Below are 18,224 nucleotides of genomic sequence, written 5' to 3' on the forward strand. Positions count from 1 at the left end.
CTTACTGTTTTCGTTTTAGGAGCTGTTCAGTCCGAGTTCAGATGCTAGATGATGCTTGTTCAGACCAGAGCGCTAGCACCCAATAGTTACTAGGATGTCAACTGCGTGCCCACATTTCTGTCATGTGAATGAGAGTGAACGATAGCAAGTTGAACGAAGCAGAATTTGTCTCATCAGATCATTCTGACTAAGCAGTGTCACGGTAATCAGAATCACTGCCTCTTTCGTCTTCTCTCCTCAAATGCTTCTCAATCAAATTTAGTGACGGAGGAAAGGGCGTCTGGTCCATGAGGAAGTCGGATGGGATAAGCAATGCTAGGTGCAAAGGAGTCTGTTTCAGAAAAAAATATCTGGACGCAAAGGGTCGATTCCAGAACTTTTCAAGCGTTCTTGGATGGCTGACGCCTTTGTGCACTTGGTCAAAACCAAACTCTGAGATCAGCCAACTCTTGCCCGAATTGAATTGCTCACTAGCCATCGCCGGCGCACATGAAGATATTTGTGACTGCCGGAATGGTTTGAGCGCCGGCTGTGACTGGCACGAGCGGCACGGTCCCATTGAGGAATAGCCGAGGAATAGCCAGGGTCCACGCTACCATGGTACCGCCTCTGATGTGTGCCATGGATGTACAAAACCAACAACATTGTGATAGAAGAACAAAGCTGAACAAAACCCTCTGACACGAAAAGGGGACATTGGCACCAAGGCCTCACCTGGCCTCACTCGATTCGAAAGTAGATCACAGTCCGGACTCGTTGAAGTCCATGAACAGAGGATTTTTTGTCTTTCCGTCCTAGTGGCTTGCAGGAGCAGTTTATATGCTTTTATACGCCTGCTCCACTTGAAGCTGTGCTATACGTATGCATGAAGACCCCAAAAGAGTGTCCGGTCCAAGGCCAATATCATTAATGCTTCCTGTATATGATGCCGACACCATTCGCGCTCGCGGCTTATCAAACTCTATTACGGGTGGGCGACGCTTCAACACTGGATGAAACGTCTTACAGCTATTACATACAGTTTCCACACTCCAATCACTGCCAACCCTATACTACAATTCCTCAACTAAAGAAATAGCTCCACTATGGCTATCCAGATTGAGTGGGGATCGATTCCAGGAAGGTCAACCTTATCCATGATGCTGTTTGTGCCGGGTGTTACAAGGTACCATAGTATCGTGAGCTCCGAATTGGACTATGATGCTCCATTGCTTGGATATTTCCGGTGTTTGAAGATCACCTGCATGTAAGTACATACCGTGCGCATAATTGGCATGTATGTAAAAACAATATTGATAACACTTGAATACTAGCTGAATATCAAGGTCATGGCTATTGATAGTGACTATGTATATGCATACAACCACCTTTCAATATTGTACAAATGTCTGTAAGTAACCTCCTACGAACTCTATTTATGGTGTCTATAACTCGAGTGTCTAGTGATATAACGTCTATCGCAAGTCCATGAATAGTTAATTTAATTTAATAAATCGTCAAGCTCACTCCTGAGTGCTACACGATATCATCGTTCCTAGATCGGGACAGTGCCAACTCCGTCTTGACCTGAATTGGATTGAGCCGGAGTGGTCCAGCGTACGTCGCTGTTTACGCTACATCTATGTTTTGCCAGGGTTTTTTCAGAGGCAAAGAATTTTCGACATCTATTGCAAACCCATTGGCATTTCAAACCGTGTTGTGCGACTTCGTGACGCATACGATCGTGTTTCCGCGAAAACACTTCTGGACATGGTTCGAAAGTACAAGGAAAGGATGATTTTGAGGGAACTCCACGACTCAAGTGGTCGGGATAAGAACCCGACCGTCGTGATCTGGAATGAGGTCGATGTCGCGGTGCTAGTGATGAAGACGATGTCGTTTGTCTGGGTACCTCCGAGTCGGAGAGATGATGGGGGGAACATTGATGAACAGCTTCTGGCGAAGAAACACTGGCTAGATCATCTGTAGATGATTCCGAAAAATTAGAAGCCGGAGAAGTAGTGCCACTCGGAGAGGTTGGAAGTGAGGACATCGAGCTCGGATAATTGGGGAACGGCATGGCAAAAATGGTAGGGTCTGTCCAATATTGTAAATTATTCCTCAACGCGTCAACGCTGTCTCCGTAGTCCTGGAGAAACGGACTATAGCACTTATTTATTTCAGGATGGGATATTAAGTTGGGAGGAGCATGAGACACATCTGGTGAGTCTCGTTGAAGTGAAGATGTTTGGAACTGGGGAAACAAGGGGTTCAAGCTCGACATCTCTCCTGCCCATTGCTTGAATGAAGAGTCCGGTGTCTCCAGAAATTCTGATCCTGGTAAGGAAGTCAATGGCTCCCCCGAGCGATCTAAATATCGCGTGCTTAGCTTCGAGTACGCGTATATCAAAGATCAACCTTACCATCATTCGTAGAGGTAGGCGTCGGGCCTACAGGGCTGACGTAAACGGTTAATGTGTTAATTCCGTTACAGAAACTACTTTGGAAGTGGAAGAGCACATTGGATCCGACGTTATCTTCGACCAAGGGTGCCGGTAGAGGCTCGAATTTCATCGTAGTGTTGCCTTCCGAATTCACGCTTGCCACAAGCTTCAACCTGGCAAATTCGCGGAAGGGCATCGAGAGGGACATATTTTGACCAGTACGTCTCTCGTGGGTTTTGAAGACACATCTATATATATCTACTTTATCTACATACTATATACTCACCATCCCACGCCTAATCACTCCCAAAAATATGTAGACTGGGCGGTACAGTGTTACATATTATGTATCAATTCCTTTCAAAGAGCATTCGAATATAACCAGAGTACAACACACATTTCTATTGCCGGTGTATGGGAGGACCCCCGACAACCCCCGATTAAATCCCCGCTCTTTAATTTTCAAGGCGATCTTTACAGACGATAAAACCCATTTCGGTTTTGTCCTACAGATCCAAGTTTTTGATCATAAGTATACTGCGGATCAGGTCTCAGGCCTCGAAGGGGTTGTAGTATGGGGAAATACAAGCGGGCCTTAGGTAGAAATCGGGATACAAGTCAGGGTCTTGAATCAGGGAAGGACCTGGAAGGACGGAAGATACTTAAGGAAGGTCAAATTTATTACACGGCCGGCTGGCCAAACAAAGGCGCCATTTGGACAACATAAGATCAAAGATCAGCGACACTACTACAGTACGACCCGAAAAACAACGTCACTGGTCCATCGCGAGAAGCTGTTACAGGTTGTTACAGCATTCAGGATTTATCATCAACTTGTATAGTTTATCGGTAGCTCTATGCTTCACCATGCCGCTGAACGAAGGTACGTTTCAAAGGGGCTCTTGAAAGCGTAAAAATACTGTTTGTAATTTTCCGCGACCTAATTCACCGTGGCTAGCAAAATTTCCAAGCAGAAATGACTACATATATGTATACGGTCTGTGTGCCTAAAAGGTCGGAACAGATGGAGGGCTTATCTGCGAGACTGTAGTACTGTAGTACTGTTACAGAAACCTTTCAATTATCCTGGAACTTGTTTAAATCTTAGATTTTCAACATTCTGCCAGTGTTTTATTTGTTGGCTATCTCCCAGTGTGGTCTAGTACTTAACGTGCCCATTCCTCGAGCAGCTTCCCTATAGTTTATTGTGTCCGACCATGTAGGAATGTGGTCTACTGAATAACTGACAGCGTGATTGCTGCCCCGAACGCACAATCATTACAACTGCGGTCGGTTGTGTATGTGTTCACTTCATACCTTCCAACAAATTCATGGAAAGTCACCTACGTGTATAGTACGCACTCGACGTTCATCCTCAATCCTCAACCAATCAATGAACCAACGTTGGCGCGGTCGTCGATATCGATAATCAGGAACATGGATCACGGATCACGGCCCACGGGCCTAAATCAATTTTATACTTGAATTACATATTGAATTTCGAATCGATTGCTTCAGTTCGATTCCAGTACGAATATAATGTTCACGGATTATTTCGTTGAAATGCTAGATATCACATACATGCTGCGATAACTGACTAGGAATTATCTGCTTTGATGATATCGGCCACACGCTCGGCGATCATATATGCAGCAGCTTGGGGATGACCTGCGGGTGCGAAAGGCTGATTCATCCACAGTCAGATTAAATATCATCTCGTAAAACCACCTGAAGGTACACTCACCATGATCGACGCGTCGATAATCCTCAGTCCCACGACTCCTTTCACATGGAAATCGGGGTCGACAACACCCCATTCTGCTCCCTCAGGAGACATAGAGCAGCTACCAGTAGCATGGAAACTTATGCTGGTGGATGCTCGAATATAAGCATCCATTGTTGTTGTGCTAACGTTAGGATATTCATTGACGACAGCGGCAAGAAGTGGAGATACTGGCTCGGCGAGGAACTCTTGCCAGGCAGGAGTAGATACAAATGCCAGTGCACTAAGAACGGCTTGCCGCATAACTTGAATATCCTGCGGTGCACTGTAGAAGCTGTAATCAATCAAAGGAGGGCCCGATGGATTGATGGGGTCGAGGGTAATAGAGCCACCTAAAAATACCACGTATTTAAATGTCGTGCTGGAAAAGGATGCGCAGGACTTACGGGAGTAGGGGACAAGGTTGACAGAATCCAATATGAACTGTGCGTTTGCAAAATTAACTTCGGCATCAAAGGCATTCTTTAAAAGATCATTGGAAATTTTGCTGAAGAACCAGCGCGGACGAGCTTACCACAGTAGGTAACAATTCAATATGAGGAGAAGCGGGCCCAGGTGCTAGTTCGCCATATTGTTCAACTAGAGCCTCTACGTCGGGATCTGACGTGTTCATTCGGGTAAATCCCACAGTATTGCTGATGGCTAAAACCATACGTCCAGTACGTGTGTTATTCCATTGCGTGAGGGCTTGTTCGTATGCTGCCTCGGCCTCTACGGTAGTAACAGGGTTGGTAGTGTTCCATAAATTCGAGATCGCGGGCTGTTCAGTCAAGTTTTTTCCGACGCTAGGTAAGTTGTTGACGACAGGGATGTTCATGGCGGAAAGCTCCGTAGCATTTCCGATTCCAGAATTAAGAAGGATGTGAGGATCATTAAAAACACCGGCGGCAAGCAGAACCTCGACCCGTGCTGTGGCATTCATCAAGAGGCCTGCCGATAATCCGATATTCGTGAGCTAGACAATGTTACATTGTAAATATACTTACCATTGTTGGTGAAGGTGACAGTGTCGATACGACTCCCATTCGAGGCAATAACTCGTGCAACCAGACTGTTTAATGCAATGTCGAGATTTGTTCTATTGAGATATTTATCAAGGTAAGCTGTTGCAGCGCTACTCCGTGTCCCATTGCCTATTGTTGTCTGCGTCCACCCTAAGTCGTGATATCAGTGTTAAATTTCGTCACTGAATTTGAGTCACCATACCGAAGCCGAGAGGCTTTCCATTGTCATAGTCTTCAATGAACGGGAATTGCTCATCCAGCCTTCCCATGACGAGTTGGTCCAACGATTGACTGTATCCTCCAACCGTAACCTTTAATGGCCCCTGAGTTCCGTGTAAACTTGGGTCATACTGGCCAGAAGTATTATGATTGTCTGCCGGAGAAACAAAGCTTTCACTCTGGTGAGAAGGTAAGGATCAGGTATTGAACATTGAATGATCAGAAAAGCACCGACTTTTTCGAAATAACTTTGTAACTCGTCCCACAACCACCCTTGATCACCGGTGATATTGGCCCAACGGTCATAATCTGCTGACGACCCGCGAGTGTACCACATTCCATCTGTGAGTTTGATCAATAACAAGGCACTCAAAAGAAACAGAGAGTCGGACTTATTGAGCTCGATCCTCCAAGGACATGTCCTCGAGGTGCAGGAATCGTGTTATTCAGTAAATTGATTTGACTGGAAAGCACCAGACAATGTACACATGAGAGAAAGATTGCATTATTTTTTTTCGTCAAACATACGGCACCGACGTGTAATTCCAGTTATAAACCGTCCCGGGTCCCGTGAAGCTTTGTAGGCCTGGTACTTCCAGGTAATATGCCCCTTGGTGACTGGTTTAAAGTGAATGAGAGATGGACGAATCATTGAAGGAATGAAAGCACATACGATCCACCTGCTTCAAGTAGCAGAACTGACGTGTTACTGTTTTCTGTCAGACGACTTGCTACTACGCTCCCTGTGAGTCCACCTAAATTTGGCCATTGTAAGAACTTGAACATGTAGTTTGGAAGGCGTCAAATGTAAGCCTGACCTCCGACAATAACATAGTCGTAGTTATTCAGAGAAGGAATGATACTTGGATCCTCATAAATCCGCCCATTGCATAATGAGGCCGACGCGGTCAAAATGCCCAGTAACACGAATACAGGCGACATGAAGGCTGAAGCAGTGAAGGCAATCCAAAGCACACAAAGTATAAGTACTGTGCTTGTCGAACAATTGCAACGGATGGGACACCGCCATCATTCGGGTCAAGACTGCAGTAACGCTGTTACGGCCGCCCATTCGGTACTGTCCATTGCGACGATGGGTCCGACGACGCCCAGTGTGACTGCATGCAAAATGTTTTGAATTATTGACGCTCACTGAAATCTCGTGCTCACATTGACTTTTGCGGCCGTAACGGCCGTAGTCAATACCTTGTCAATGACGGTCATATAATCCCTTCTCTATTCGGCATCGGCATCTTTGTCGTCTAAACGTAACTTCGTTTCTAATCGATCGCAATGAGGAAGTCCTCGAAGCGAGCCTCATATATCGGGAGGTCAAGAGTATCTTCTTTTGCGTTCTCCCATATTCCATACCAATGTCTTTTCCTCTTCGCAAAATCGGTGACACAAAGGTTTCTGCCATTGGCTTTGGGGCCATGGGTCTTTCTGGATTCTACGGTGAAGCGGTAACCTCTGACGAGGAAAGGTTCAAGGTCTCAGTTGTCCCAATATGTGAGAGGTTCTAAAGCTAATCTTTATCCAAGGTTCTCGACGCAGCTTTTGAAAAAGGATGCACCCTCTGGGACACAGCGGACATCTATAATGTTTGTGATTCAAAAAATCGGTCCCATCGTCTGACCAGATGTCCGAATTTCATGTGCTATAGGATAACGAAGCGCTTATTGGAAAGTGGTTGAAACGTACCGGTAATCGCGATAAGGTCTTCATCGCGACGAAAGTCGGCTACTACCACAAGCCCGAAGTTCGTCTCGTCAACGGGGACGCCGATTATATTGTTGAGGCTGCAAATAAGTCTTTGAAAGCACTTGATATATCCACTATAGACTTATTATACCTTCACGTACGTTTGTTTCTTACTAGGAAGAAACTATTCATTTCATGTGACTGACCGTTCTACTCGAATAGCGTGCAGATGTGACTGTACCCATTGAAGTATGACCATCTTTAACTGTACATAGCCCCGAAACTGACAGATTTGTAGGTTACAGTGGGTGCGATGGCGCAACTCGTCAAGTGCGTGTTTTTAGTAATTTGCCTACCCAGACTCAGGCTCTAATCTACAATGGGCTTTCAGGGAAGGCAAAGTCAAGTACATTGGGCTCTCAGAAGTTTCAGTCGCCACAATCCGAAGAGCACATGCGGTGCATCCCATTTCTGCCGTTCAAGTGGAATATTCTCCATTCAACTTGGAGATCGAAGATGAAAAGATCGGTGTTCTTAAAGTCTGCAGGGAACTCGGTATCACTATCGTCGCATACTCCCCTCTAGGACGTGGCATTCTGACGGGCCAGGTGGTAGGTACCAGATATTCTCTCCGCGCTCCTCGCAACTGATACTTTTCTCATTTCCTTTCAGAAATCCGCTGCCGACTTTCCAGAAGGAGACTTCCGCAAAATCTTCCCCAAATATAGCCAGGAAAATTTCCCAAACATCTTGAAACTTGCTGACGGACTGAAGGAGATTGGAAAGAAGCACGGTGCCACTGGGGGTCAAGTTGCATTGGCTTGGCTTTTGGCACAGGGTGACGATATCATCCCGATTCCGGGCACAAAGAAGGTTCGAGAAATCCCGTTTATTTTCGCCAGCTCAAATGGAAGAGGTGTTTTCGCTTAGGTCAAATATCTCGAAGAAAACCTCGGGGCTGTAAACGTCAAGCTTTCGGACGAAGATCTCAAACTCGTACGCGAATACATCGAGAAATCGGACGCTACCAAGGGAGCTAGATACCCAGAATGGGGTATGCACCTTGCGTATGCCGATACTCCGGAGCTTCGTGAGTACTATCTTCTATAGTAGCAGTATCCATTAAATGTTTTATAGCCAAATGATTATCTGCAGAGACGACCATCTCCACTGGTCAAACTCCTGCAGCAGACAACGCAAATGACACGGAAATGAGACCAAAGAAGAATCTTCGTCAAATTTTTTGCAATTGTACAATAGCATGATAACATGAACCTTGTTTGTATAGTCGCTAGTCACTGATTCATTCAAAATTTTCTGAAATACCCTCTAAACTTTGACTAGCAAATGCCCAAAACTGCTACTCAATTAAAACCACCTGTCGAAAGCGATGGAGGTAAAGCATCAGCTCCGTTTCCACAACCTAGGCTGTCATCGTCCGACAGAGTGAGCTCTATCACCACGTCTGTTTTAAACAAGTCCCACTCAAGATAGCAGTTTGATTTGTACTGCTCTCCGTTGATCATGACATTCTGATGGAAAGCTTTGCTCAAATGCAAACCCTACACAAAAAAACAGGATATAAAAATAGGCTCACCGCGATATAGACCGTGCCAACGCCATCCGCGGGATTACCGGCCCAATTGTTAGCTTTGATGGTTGTGGTAGTGTTGAAAAGAGGGTTCGAAAACGATATTGAGGGGAAGAACGGGGAAGAAAGTAGATACTGGGTTGTTGCCGGAACGGGATACAACCCTGCTAAAAGGAACACCGCGTAGCTTCCCATTGCACCTATTTGAACATAAACATACTACAAATGATGAAAGAGATAGAAATTAACCTGAATCATCGTTCCCTGGCAGCCCAGAAACACTAGTGTTGTAAGATTCGGATATGACTTGTCTAGTTTGTTTCGTAGTCAAGCCTGGACGATTAGCATAATGGTACATGAATGGAATTTGCTGGGATGGCTCGTCAGTGGGGTCGAAGTAGCTTTGGTTGAAGATGATGTTCAGCCTTTCAATAAAACTCTCATTCCCTCCTTGCAGCGTTATGAGTTGAGCAGTGTCGTGTGGAACAAACTAGGATGCGAAATTTCAACCTCGGGAAAGAGAAGTTTGCAACGATAAGGACAAACTTGGGAGTACTGAAAACATGCGAAGATCAGTGAGGCACAAGAAATATCGAAAAAATCACACTCACCACCATCGGAGAGGATTCATAGAAACCATCGTGGTTGTTGCCGTCTAAATAGCAAGTTGAATGTGTGGGATCGTTCACACTACAATGTCGAGGATCGGTATACGTATCGAAAGCTCCGGTACTGGATTTTTGCTATGGATGGTTCGTTCAATTTGGCAGCTATTCGAAATGACCACCGACAAACCTGCATCATACCGATCACACCAGGGAATCCCGGAAGAGTGACGTTTGGATTCCACATATTGAATGCACCATTCGATCTTTTCGCAAACTATGTGTGTGTGATAGTCGGTGACGATGTTGTCCCAACAAAGCTAACAAACCTTTGCAGCGTCGGCATCATTGCCAATCAACTTTGCTACCTGCGATATCGCGAAATCTCCGAACGCGTACTGTCAAAGGCCAAGAAGATGAAAACAAGCCAGTGTCGGTTGCTCTGATGTAACTTACCTCCAGCGTCCTCGAAACCTGTCTGGTATTGGTACCCCCAAAATCTGAATCAAACTCGTCCGGAACATAATCTGAAGTGGAATCGTCCATCGTTTAAGCGAAGGAAAAATCGGAATGAACTCACTGAGATTATCCCATGCAACAGCCTGACGACCTTGTAAATCCCAGTCTCCAGGCTCGTTTTGGGAATCCGTAAGAAGAGAAGAATACAAGTCCGAAATGGAAATGTTCAGAGCGGCGGCATGGTCATTATATCTGGAAGACCAATTAGATCTAGGCTCGGACAGGTTAAGAAAGCGGGAGACATACTTAACGAAGAATTCTCCAAGAATGGGATCCGCGTCTACAAGACATGAACAAGCGTTGGGTAAATAATGACTGTTCTAGTTGACGCCGCTTACTACTTCCCCCTTGCACCCACTGCTGAATCGTGGCGCCACGACATTCCGGAAGCCAACCTATGATGCTTTAGCTCGAAAGATTAACTACCAGTAAAATGCCGACCTTCAAACCTCCAAATATCTATCATTGCTCTGGTAATAAGAGCAAACCTTTCCGGATCATGGAGAGAGAACAAGGGATACAAGGTGCGGAAAGTGTCCCAATTACAGTAGTAGGAATCATAGTAAGGCTCTGATGATTGCCATCTCGGATTCTCTCCTGAATCTATGGGCAAAATAGTGAGCGAGAGTAGAATCTATTAAATATTGCGTTTGCGTACAATCAGCTGGTACGATATGCGTCCTATATAACTACAAAAATCTGTTCAGCACAAGGGTAAGAACAAGACGTCAGATTGTGATTTTACGTACTGATGAATAGAATAGTTGAATTTTCTCTTCTTCAACACCAGCGGGATCTACTTGAACTCTGCCCAGGAGTTCATTCCATTGCGCCAATGCATCAGAGTGTACACGCTCAAAGTCCCAGTCCGAAATTTCTTCCTCCGCGTTCGAGCATGCCTGTGCACTGGATATAAAGGAAACACCAACGCGAACCAGAATTGAGGTTGTTCCATTCGTTGCAGGCTGGAATGTTAGTAGGGCTCCAGAAGAGCCACTGTAGATACCACTCAAATTCGTTTTGTTCTGTGTCACTGTATTGAATGACCATGAACCGTATTCGGACGGGCTGCCGATTTCGTAGTTTTCTCCCTTAAAATCTACACAGGTAAAAAGGTGGTAAGCTCCAGGTCCAAAGCTACCCTCGAACCAAGCGTCGCCTGTTACACGAGCGGTGGTAGGATCGATGAGCAATGTGACATCATAACCGCTTTGCAGACCATCGTCTGTCAGATCCACGACTATCCGCGGCTCGGCGGAGCTGGACGGGAATGTATACCGATGCAGAGCTGTGCGTCGTGTAGTTGTGAGCTCCGCACGGATGTCAGTAGACAGATTGGAAGCAAAGTATCCAGGTGAAGCGGCATCATCGGGGGAACCTCCAGAAGATATGAATACTCCGCGTTGAATGGCGATGTTTGTGTGACCCCACTTACCATCTGATAATAATTTCCTCGGAACGGCTCTACTGGTAGGAGAAGTGGGACATTCGGTAAAGGAAGGGCAGGATGCAAATGGCCAGATCTTGAAATTAGAAAGGGACGCTGACTATCTCCAATGTTATGATTTCACTTAAGAAAAAACTTGGGTCAGAACGTACACCACCTGTTCCAGAATCATGCAACTGCGAAAAGCCGATGGCGTCGTACTGGGGATCTGCGTCATATCCCGCTTGCTAAGGTTGGGGATGAGTTTGTCGGCCATTGAGCTTTGATAAGTAACATACGTTTCCTGGAGAGTTAGTATCTAATCCTGCCTTGACCATGCCGTGAGGAAGAGTCGCACCTGTACATAACGCAGCACATCAGTACCGCATCTAGATATGTACTTATGGTCAAGTTCATACCAGGGAAGACATGTCCTCCATTTGTTGTGCCAATGAAAGGCAACACATAATCGGCAGGATTGGGTATAAGTGGATCTGCGGTACACAAAAGAACAGTCGAAGACAGCAGAGCAAGAACACCCGAAAGCTGCATCTCCTGAGATCGTCGCCTACAAGGATGTAATTAAGATAATCAGCAAAGTCAGAAACGTTCATAACTTGCGAGGTTCACTTTGATCGATATTCGGATGCTTGAAGGGGGGATGCAAAGCGTTCAGGGCATTTATAACCGTACCGTGTAGAGCTGCACACATTCAGAAGCAAAGTATGGTGAAATAATGGGGAATCTCGAAGGCTTAGCCGATTATGGACCGCTTCCTACAGGAAGACAACTCCTTTCAGGTTTATGAATGAGTAAATCAAGGCCCAAATTTAAGGCAAGACCGCCTCGAATACTGGTCTTGGCAGTCAACGTGACTGATAGCAGGGGATTGTAAGGGCATTCCGGAAGTTCCATGAATACAGCAAGTAATCCTGAGGCAAGGAACAAGCAATGACAAGCATGGCTTCGTGCCTTGCCAGCGCGGTCCTCATTATACTTCAAGGACACTGGACAGACTGCACATGAATAATCGGTGTAATTTTTCCGAACGTATTCAAGGAATCAGTCCCGATATTCAACTTAGGAGAAACGCTAAGCCATGAACTTGTCAATCATATGAATGATGTACAAACGTAGGATAGACATACTGGCAAAGCCAGTCGGGTGGTAGTGCACATTCCGGTTCTCTTGGAAAGTCCCAATTTCAAAAGAGGTAGTCGACTGAAGAGTCATTCCGTCATGAGCGCGCAGACAATATATCGGAAGGTTGAATGTATAGTAGAATAGGTTTTGAACCTTCAGATTTAACAAATATACTGTAATAGACTCGAGATACAGGGATATTCATGATCATCTAATGACTATGGTGGAGTCAATATCATTAGCCTCGATACGCAATAGCACTCACAGTGGCAAAAATGATTGAAGAAGAATGTTGCGGCGACAGACGGATGAACCAAATAATCTAGAATACCCAATTGAGATGACCCAAAGCCATTTGAGGGCGCTGAGCCAGATTTGACGACAACTCGCCCAATGCCCATGGCATAAAGAAAAAGTGGAAGACCAAAGTTCAGAGCGAGGATTGCGTTAAGACGTGGATGGTTCAAATGAGAGGACAAGGAACGCTAAAACGGTCCGAGTCAAAGCTGATTATCTCATTCCTCCTCGAGCTCAGCTCGGTTATGATCCTACCCGGCCGGATCCGAGTCCGAACTAGAGTCCTAAATCAACAGCTCTGATTGCACCATCTCCCATCTATCATGACTGCAGCTACTGCGGCTTCTACCTCTACAGCCACCTCTAACGAAACAGTGCGAAACGGGTCCTGCCTATGTGGCGCAGTACGTTTTACAATCAAAGGAGACCCATTCCACTACCTCGTCTGTCATTGTAAAAACTGTCAAAAAGCGAGCGGGTCTGCATTCATGACGAATGTCTGGTTCAAGAATGAGGTGTGTGTTATTCCTCTTCAACATAACGTTGTTTCTTATTCATCTCGTTAGGCTTTCACGCTGAATGCGGGCCAGGACGCGCTCAAGTTCTTCCAAGACACTGATACTAATACTGGCAAGCCTCTAAGCAGATATTTTTGCTCCAATTGCGGCTCGAATGTATTTTTCCGCATGTCTCCGGACCTTCCGAGGAGTGACATTTACATCGTGCAAGGTCCGGCAATTGAAGGGAGTGAAATCTGGGGTGAGCCCATTCCAATTAGATTGGCGGTACAAATGCAAACAAAGTGATTTTCCTCATTTCTCAGCTCCACGTAAAGAGTCGTTCTTGGCCAACAAACTGCCTTGGGTCAAACACCTTGAGACGAAACCGAAAGAGAAGAAAAGTAAACTGTAGATAGTATTGATTTGCATGGTATTCTGCATGGTTACCTGTTAAGAGAGAACCTGGATTCCGTTCGACACATACACTGTAATATACACATCTCATTTCGGATTGAGACGCGACGAGAAGCTGTCGGTACATAAACTGCTTGTAAAAGCGACTGTTGCTCTTTAAACGCCAGTAAACTCTGCGAGGTATTCTAATTAAGGAGGAGAGTTAGCATGGTCAGGAGAACGGTACCAGAAAAAAACCCACCCCGTGTAATTTCAAAAGCAGCAAATGTACTCGCAGCAGCAGGTATACTACGGTATGTCCAGGTCAGAAATTATAAAAGATATGAAAATGAAAAGGGCCTACCTTCGTATTACTGGAGAATGACGTCGACATGGTCAATTCCAACAGGAGTATACAAAGTTTCAACTCGGTGACTTACAAGAAGGCGTCAATCCACTGAAAAGTCCTTTTCTAGATATCAGACGAACAGGTTGTGTCAGATTGCCAGTAGTAACAAATCAAGATGAGTGTACTTACAATCCGGATTCCGCTAAGACGGTCTTGGCTTCATGAGCGATATACTGCACCGGAGTGCCTATGGGCGGCGTTTGTCGAAGCTGGACGCGAGATTTTATGACATCTGATGAGGGAGAGAGCAGGAATCAATAAAGAGTAATCCCGGTACAGCAGACCGCCAAGCGATGCGCACCTAATGGATAGCAAGATAACCAATACGCGATCTACTTCAAGTTCAACCATTGTGTTGCTCTCAAAATCACCCAATGCAACTCACCCCGCCAGTGGACCCACTAGCCAACAACGCCCAGACAGGTAATTCGGAGCCGTATATTGATGCGAATTTGCGCTTGGAAAACTCGTATGCTAGAGAGGCGATGAGTCGCGCTCAATCCATATCCGAATTCGAGTGTGCTACGTACCAGTGTAGAATCTGTTGGATAGTCAAGAGAGGTAAAGTGGAGGTAGAAAGAACCATACCCTGCATAAGCTGGTATTTCTCGAGCCATAGTCACCTAATGATAAAGGAGCCGAGTGAGCTTTTTGAGTACCATGTTTAGAGTGGAGACTCGCCCAATAGCCACGCATAACTCCTTTTCTAAATCCCCACTGACTCCACATTTCCCTAGCTACTGCACTCAACCGTTTATCTTGCGCACCACCGTACTGTCCCTGCATACGGACCTTGAACATTTCCACTGGAACAGAAGGTAGATATGAGGAAAACGATAGCATTCCAAAGTGTATGCGTACCCGGACTAGCAAGAATAGTATTCGCTGCTCCGGCCATGGCGCCAGCCAGAGAAGTTTCTGGTAGCGATAGCTGTGGATAGGGTGATACGATCCTTTTTGAAACGCCGTAAGCCGCGAAGAGTAACGAGTTGACGCCTGCTATACCGAGAAGGGGACTGGCCATTCCTGCGATATCACGACGTGTTACGGGACTCCAGCGTAGTTTGAGTACGTCGATTTACCTTTATATAACGCGAAGAATCCTTCCTTTCTAACGGTTTGAGCTATTATATCCATTGGTCCTTTCTAAAACAAGTAAGCAGGATATCTTAGAGATACCTGATGTCGATATTGCTCACAAACATGCCTTCTGAATTGAGGGTCAGAGCCAAATGGTATTAAATTAAATTTGAGGAAACTACTTACTAGGAGCGATCTGTGCTCGAGTCTTGACTGTATCCAAAGGATGCCCCACGAGAACCTGAGCTGCTCCTCCGACGCTACCAGCAATCAACTCATTCAGTGTCGCCTTCCAACTCGATTTCGTGGCCATCCTGGATATAAGGGAAAAGAAACGACGTGAATTGAGCCATCAGAAACCAAGTAACAGACGCGAGAATGACGCGAAATCATCTTGACTCAGAGAACGTGATCATCCTGGTCCGTGCGCAGCTGAGAAACTATATAAACCAGGTCAAATTTTCTGAGCAACTCATACTTACCTTGATGGCACAAGCCCCTTCATGTACCCGGGTTTGTGGGCCGTGGAGACACTTCATAGCACGGCGACCTTGTCCATACAAAGGGTTTCTGCGGCTTGTATAGGCTCAGGCTTATGCACCGTCTCAATATTTTCCTGTCCTGCATCGGCCACTCTGGCTGGGCAGGCTCTTTTTTTTTTGGCCTCTCGGCAGCTCTAACCCTAACCATAACAATGCCTAAAATGTATAATCGCTATCATTATCAGTCTACTATCATTTGTTCTGGACAAAGTTCGAACATTCCAGCCTACTCAACTTTAACGCTGTTCATCTTTTAGTGTGCTGTCAACGCTGGTAATGCGCCCCCGAAACGGTTCAGCCGCTTTGTTGCCTGAAGACATTGGCAGGGCTTTAGTGTATACAGTATGTTCAGTTCGTGCATTCATGTCCGCCATTAGTGCTAGCTAGCACCGAACAACTTAAGCATGTCATTACCCGTATGCAGAGTATTGATCATGTATGTCTGATTTAGCAAGCCATCTCAGCCTCAAGTTGATCTTGTACGTGGATTCAAGTCACTTTATCAAGCTCATCACAAATTTTCCCGGCATTTTCCACAACTTTTCTCAAAATGCAATGTCGGAGATCTATGTAATAAGGAATAAGAACCGTACTGTAGGTAAGGCCTCAATGAGAATGAGTCAGGATATGGGTTGAAGATTTGAACAACGACTCGGAGGGACTTGGGGCTGAATGATCCTTCATGTATCTCTACATACCTCATTCCCATCAAGCTAATATATATCTCCAACCCCAGGCTTCATCATAGTACATTTCTTGTCACTTAGTATTTTGGAAATTGATTACATCCATTTGTTTGTTCTGCCATTCCACATGAGATAGCTTTGAATGGAGTTACTCCTGGACCGCATATCTGTCAATCGGATGAATGTGGGGCAGATCCTACCATACACTTGTGGTCATCTTGGAATCGGAGTTTGAGGTTCATGCGCGAACAATGTCATAGCTCTAGAGTGTTGATGCGTTGAATATTTGGGACCTAAGAATAAATGGAAATACGAGAAGACGAAGCTAGCTAATCCTTCATCATAGATCATGTAGAAAAGTATGTATCTCGGCTATACCTGGCTACTCCTTATGTCCTTTTTTATGGAGCGGTTAGTACCATCACTCAGATACACATCGTCGCCCCCTCTGGCCGTTTATATGCAAGGGCCTGCCGAGCTATGAACTGGAAGTCTGGAAGATAGTAGAACTCAATCACCACAGTGATATCGTCGTCTGAGGCCGTACTGTGCCGCGCATTTCAGTTCAAAAAGTTTCGAGGACCTCGGTCCCAGATACATCCTCATTTGTACTGCTTGGATCGATTGAAGAGTGCCAACCGTGATTTATGTTCATGATCCCCAATTAATCACAATGGGAATAATAATTGATTTGAGACGGAGAAGAGAAATATTCAAAGTTCAAATGTCCCGCCGCAAAGATGCATTGAGGGGAAAATATCAACAAAGATAGTGGGCCGCCTAGGCTCACTGCTAATCCTGGGTATCACGGTCCATTCAAGTACAGATACAGTGGAAAAATCCAAGCAGGTAGAGCCTTTCATCCACGCGGTAATGGGTCATTGAGAGTGGAACCCACCTACCACCGCCGGTGTTACAATACAGTTTACCCATACTTTGGCTGAAGTTGAATGTCGCGACCAGATTCATGAATCCGTACTCCATTTGCTTGAAATGACTCGGACGTTCAACACTCCCACCTGTTGCAGCGTTCAGTTGAAGGTTATACCACACGTGCCCAACAAGGCGAAATATTAAAATGCGTGTAAATTGGAGTCTTGCGAAACGGTTGCCCATGCAGCGTTGCATACTTCGAGACCTGGTCCATCATATTTAAGGCTGAGGTATTTCCTTTTGATTCCCATGAACCTAAGGATCGCTGTCTCACATTCTAAAAAAAACACATACACAACGATCAAAAGAACACAAAAAAGGTGAAATCGACATCCATTGAAGGAACTAATTTGGAAAACCTCGAAACGAGTTGCGGAATCAGTCCACGGTGAACTATTTATGTTGCCACCGATGTGATGAGAAAATTCTGGGTCCTGCCATCTTGTTTAACATGTATTGAAGTAGCCCCACATTACAGACACCGGGCTAGTGTGAGTTCAATGCGGGGCAGAAGTAGGTTATGACTTGCGAATAAGCCCATAGATGACATGTTCATAAGAGCAAACTTACTCGTTAAGGTATTTTTGAACATAGATTGAATTACCGAGAGGCTCAGTCGCTGAGGCAATAGGACGATACTACAAGCTTCAATCAGTGTGCCGGTTTGCGGTTACCTGGGACGGGAAAGCCAGTAACGAGGTAACGTACCAGCAACATACAAACGCTGAAAATTTTGCAGCACTTCCTGAAGGAAAAAGATTTTTTGACAGATCCTCTATTATGGTTTAAAGGAATTAGGTATGAGCGCTTCCTGGTAAGTACAGACCGAAATAGAAAGCGCCACGTATGAACGGGTATTGTTGAGCATGATAAAAAGGGTTGAAGCTATTCATCCATCTCGCTTTATACCAGAAGTTTGAATAAGATATAGCCTATATGGCCGAGTGCACCGTGGAGGAATAGCGTTCTA

At 45.4% G+C, this 18,224-nt stretch overlaps 7 protein-coding genes across 7 annotated transcripts; 3 read left to right on the forward strand and 4 right to left on the reverse strand.

The window, feature by feature from the left end:
* Positions 1-1,534: 1,534 nt before the first annotated feature.
* Positions 1,535-2,619, reverse strand: C8R40DRAFT_1171573 (uncharacterized protein; the record flags this gene model as incomplete). The annotated part of the gene is made up of 2 exons (XM_046231724.1): positions 1,535-2,349; positions 2,403-2,619. The coding sequence occupies 2 exons, from the start codon at positions 2,617-2,619 to the stop codon at positions 1,535-1,537; spliced, it is 1,032 nt and encodes a 343-aa protein (XP_046085567.1).
* A 1,401-nt stretch (positions 2,620-4,020) lies between these two features.
* Positions 4,021-6,371, reverse strand: C8R40DRAFT_1171574 (alcohol oxidase; the record flags this gene model as incomplete). The annotated part of the gene is made up of 11 exons (XM_046231725.1): positions 4,021-4,107; positions 4,168-4,538; positions 4,593-4,668; positions 4,721-5,136; positions 5,193-5,360; positions 5,413-5,608; positions 5,665-5,771; positions 5,822-5,892; positions 5,958-6,047; positions 6,103-6,184; positions 6,248-6,371. 11 exons carry the CDS (start codon positions 6,369-6,371, stop codon positions 4,021-4,023), a joined length of 1,788 nt encoding a protein of 595 aa, XP_046085568.1.
* Positions 6,372-6,555: 184 nt separating this feature from the next.
* Positions 6,556-8,403, forward strand: C8R40DRAFT_1109096 (NADP-dependent oxidoreductase domain-containing protein). Its single transcript, XM_046228284.1, has 9 exons — positions 6,556-6,919; positions 6,971-7,030; positions 7,093-7,287; positions 7,353-7,379; positions 7,429-7,460; positions 7,522-7,741; positions 7,803-8,003; positions 8,061-8,220; positions 8,268-8,403. The coding sequence occupies exons 1-9, from the start codon at positions 6,803-6,805 to the stop codon at positions 8,273-8,275; spliced, it is 1,020 nt and encodes a 339-aa protein (XP_046085569.1). The 5' UTR covers positions 6,556-6,802; the 3' UTR covers positions 8,276-8,403.
* A 91-nt stretch (positions 8,404-8,494) lies between these two features.
* On the reverse strand, positions 8,495-11,823 carry C8R40DRAFT_1047239 (glycoside hydrolase family 92 protein; the record flags this gene model as incomplete). Its single annotated transcript, XM_046224431.1, has 17 exons — positions 8,495-8,662; positions 8,728-8,921; positions 8,971-9,211; positions 9,327-9,464; positions 9,517-9,603; positions 9,656-9,724; positions 9,783-9,853; positions 9,907-10,037; positions 10,092-10,125; positions 10,184-10,240; positions 10,287-10,448; positions 10,504-10,534; positions 10,595-11,223; positions 11,281-11,392; positions 11,445-11,519; positions 11,571-11,629; positions 11,691-11,823. 17 exons carry the CDS (start codon positions 11,821-11,823, stop codon positions 8,495-8,497), a joined length of 2,391 nt encoding a protein of 796 aa, XP_046085570.1.
* A 1,098-nt stretch (positions 11,824-12,921) lies between these two features.
* C8R40DRAFT_322923 (Mss4-like protein) lies at positions 12,922-13,728 on the forward strand. The gene is made up of 3 exons (XM_046234702.1): positions 12,922-13,226; positions 13,278-13,470; positions 13,535-13,728. The coding sequence occupies exons 1-3, from the start codon at positions 13,035-13,037 to the stop codon at positions 13,621-13,623; spliced, it is 474 nt and encodes a 157-aa protein (XP_046085571.1). The 5' UTR covers positions 12,922-13,034; the 3' UTR covers positions 13,624-13,728.
* On the reverse strand, positions 13,727-15,564 carry C8R40DRAFT_322855 (mitochondrial carrier domain-containing protein). Its single transcript, XM_046234701.1, has 14 exons — positions 15,280-15,564; positions 15,213-15,223; positions 15,096-15,159; positions 14,875-15,039; positions 14,695-14,819; positions 14,602-14,636; positions 14,544-14,554; positions 14,399-14,487; positions 14,315-14,345; positions 14,143-14,245; positions 14,045-14,076; positions 13,969-13,978; positions 13,867-13,913; positions 13,727-13,810 (listed from the first exon to the last, which is right to left on the reverse strand). Exons 1-14 carry the CDS (start codon positions 15,404-15,406, stop codon positions 13,782-13,784), a joined length of 879 nt encoding a protein of 292 aa, XP_046085572.1. The 5' UTR covers positions 15,407-15,564; the 3' UTR covers positions 13,727-13,781.
* A 2-nt stretch (positions 15,565-15,566) lies between these two features.
* Positions 15,567-16,191, forward strand: C8R40DRAFT_323229 (uncharacterized protein). The gene is made up of 3 exons (XM_046234703.1): positions 15,567-15,798; positions 15,893-16,071; positions 16,130-16,191. Exons 1-2 carry the CDS (start codon positions 15,689-15,691, stop codon positions 16,020-16,022), a joined length of 240 nt encoding a protein of 79 aa, XP_046085573.1. The 5' UTR covers positions 15,567-15,688; the 3' UTR covers positions 16,023-16,071; positions 16,130-16,191.
* The last annotated feature ends 2,033 nt before the right edge of the window (positions 16,192-18,224 follow it).

Source organism: Lentinula edodes, assembly GCF_021015755.1.
Source record: "Lentinula edodes strain Le(Bin) 0899 ss11 chromosome Unknown C8R40scaffold_21, whole genome shotgun sequence".
Taxonomy (NCBI): Eukaryota; Fungi; Basidiomycota; class Agaricomycetes; order Agaricales; family Omphalotaceae; genus Lentinula; species Lentinula edodes.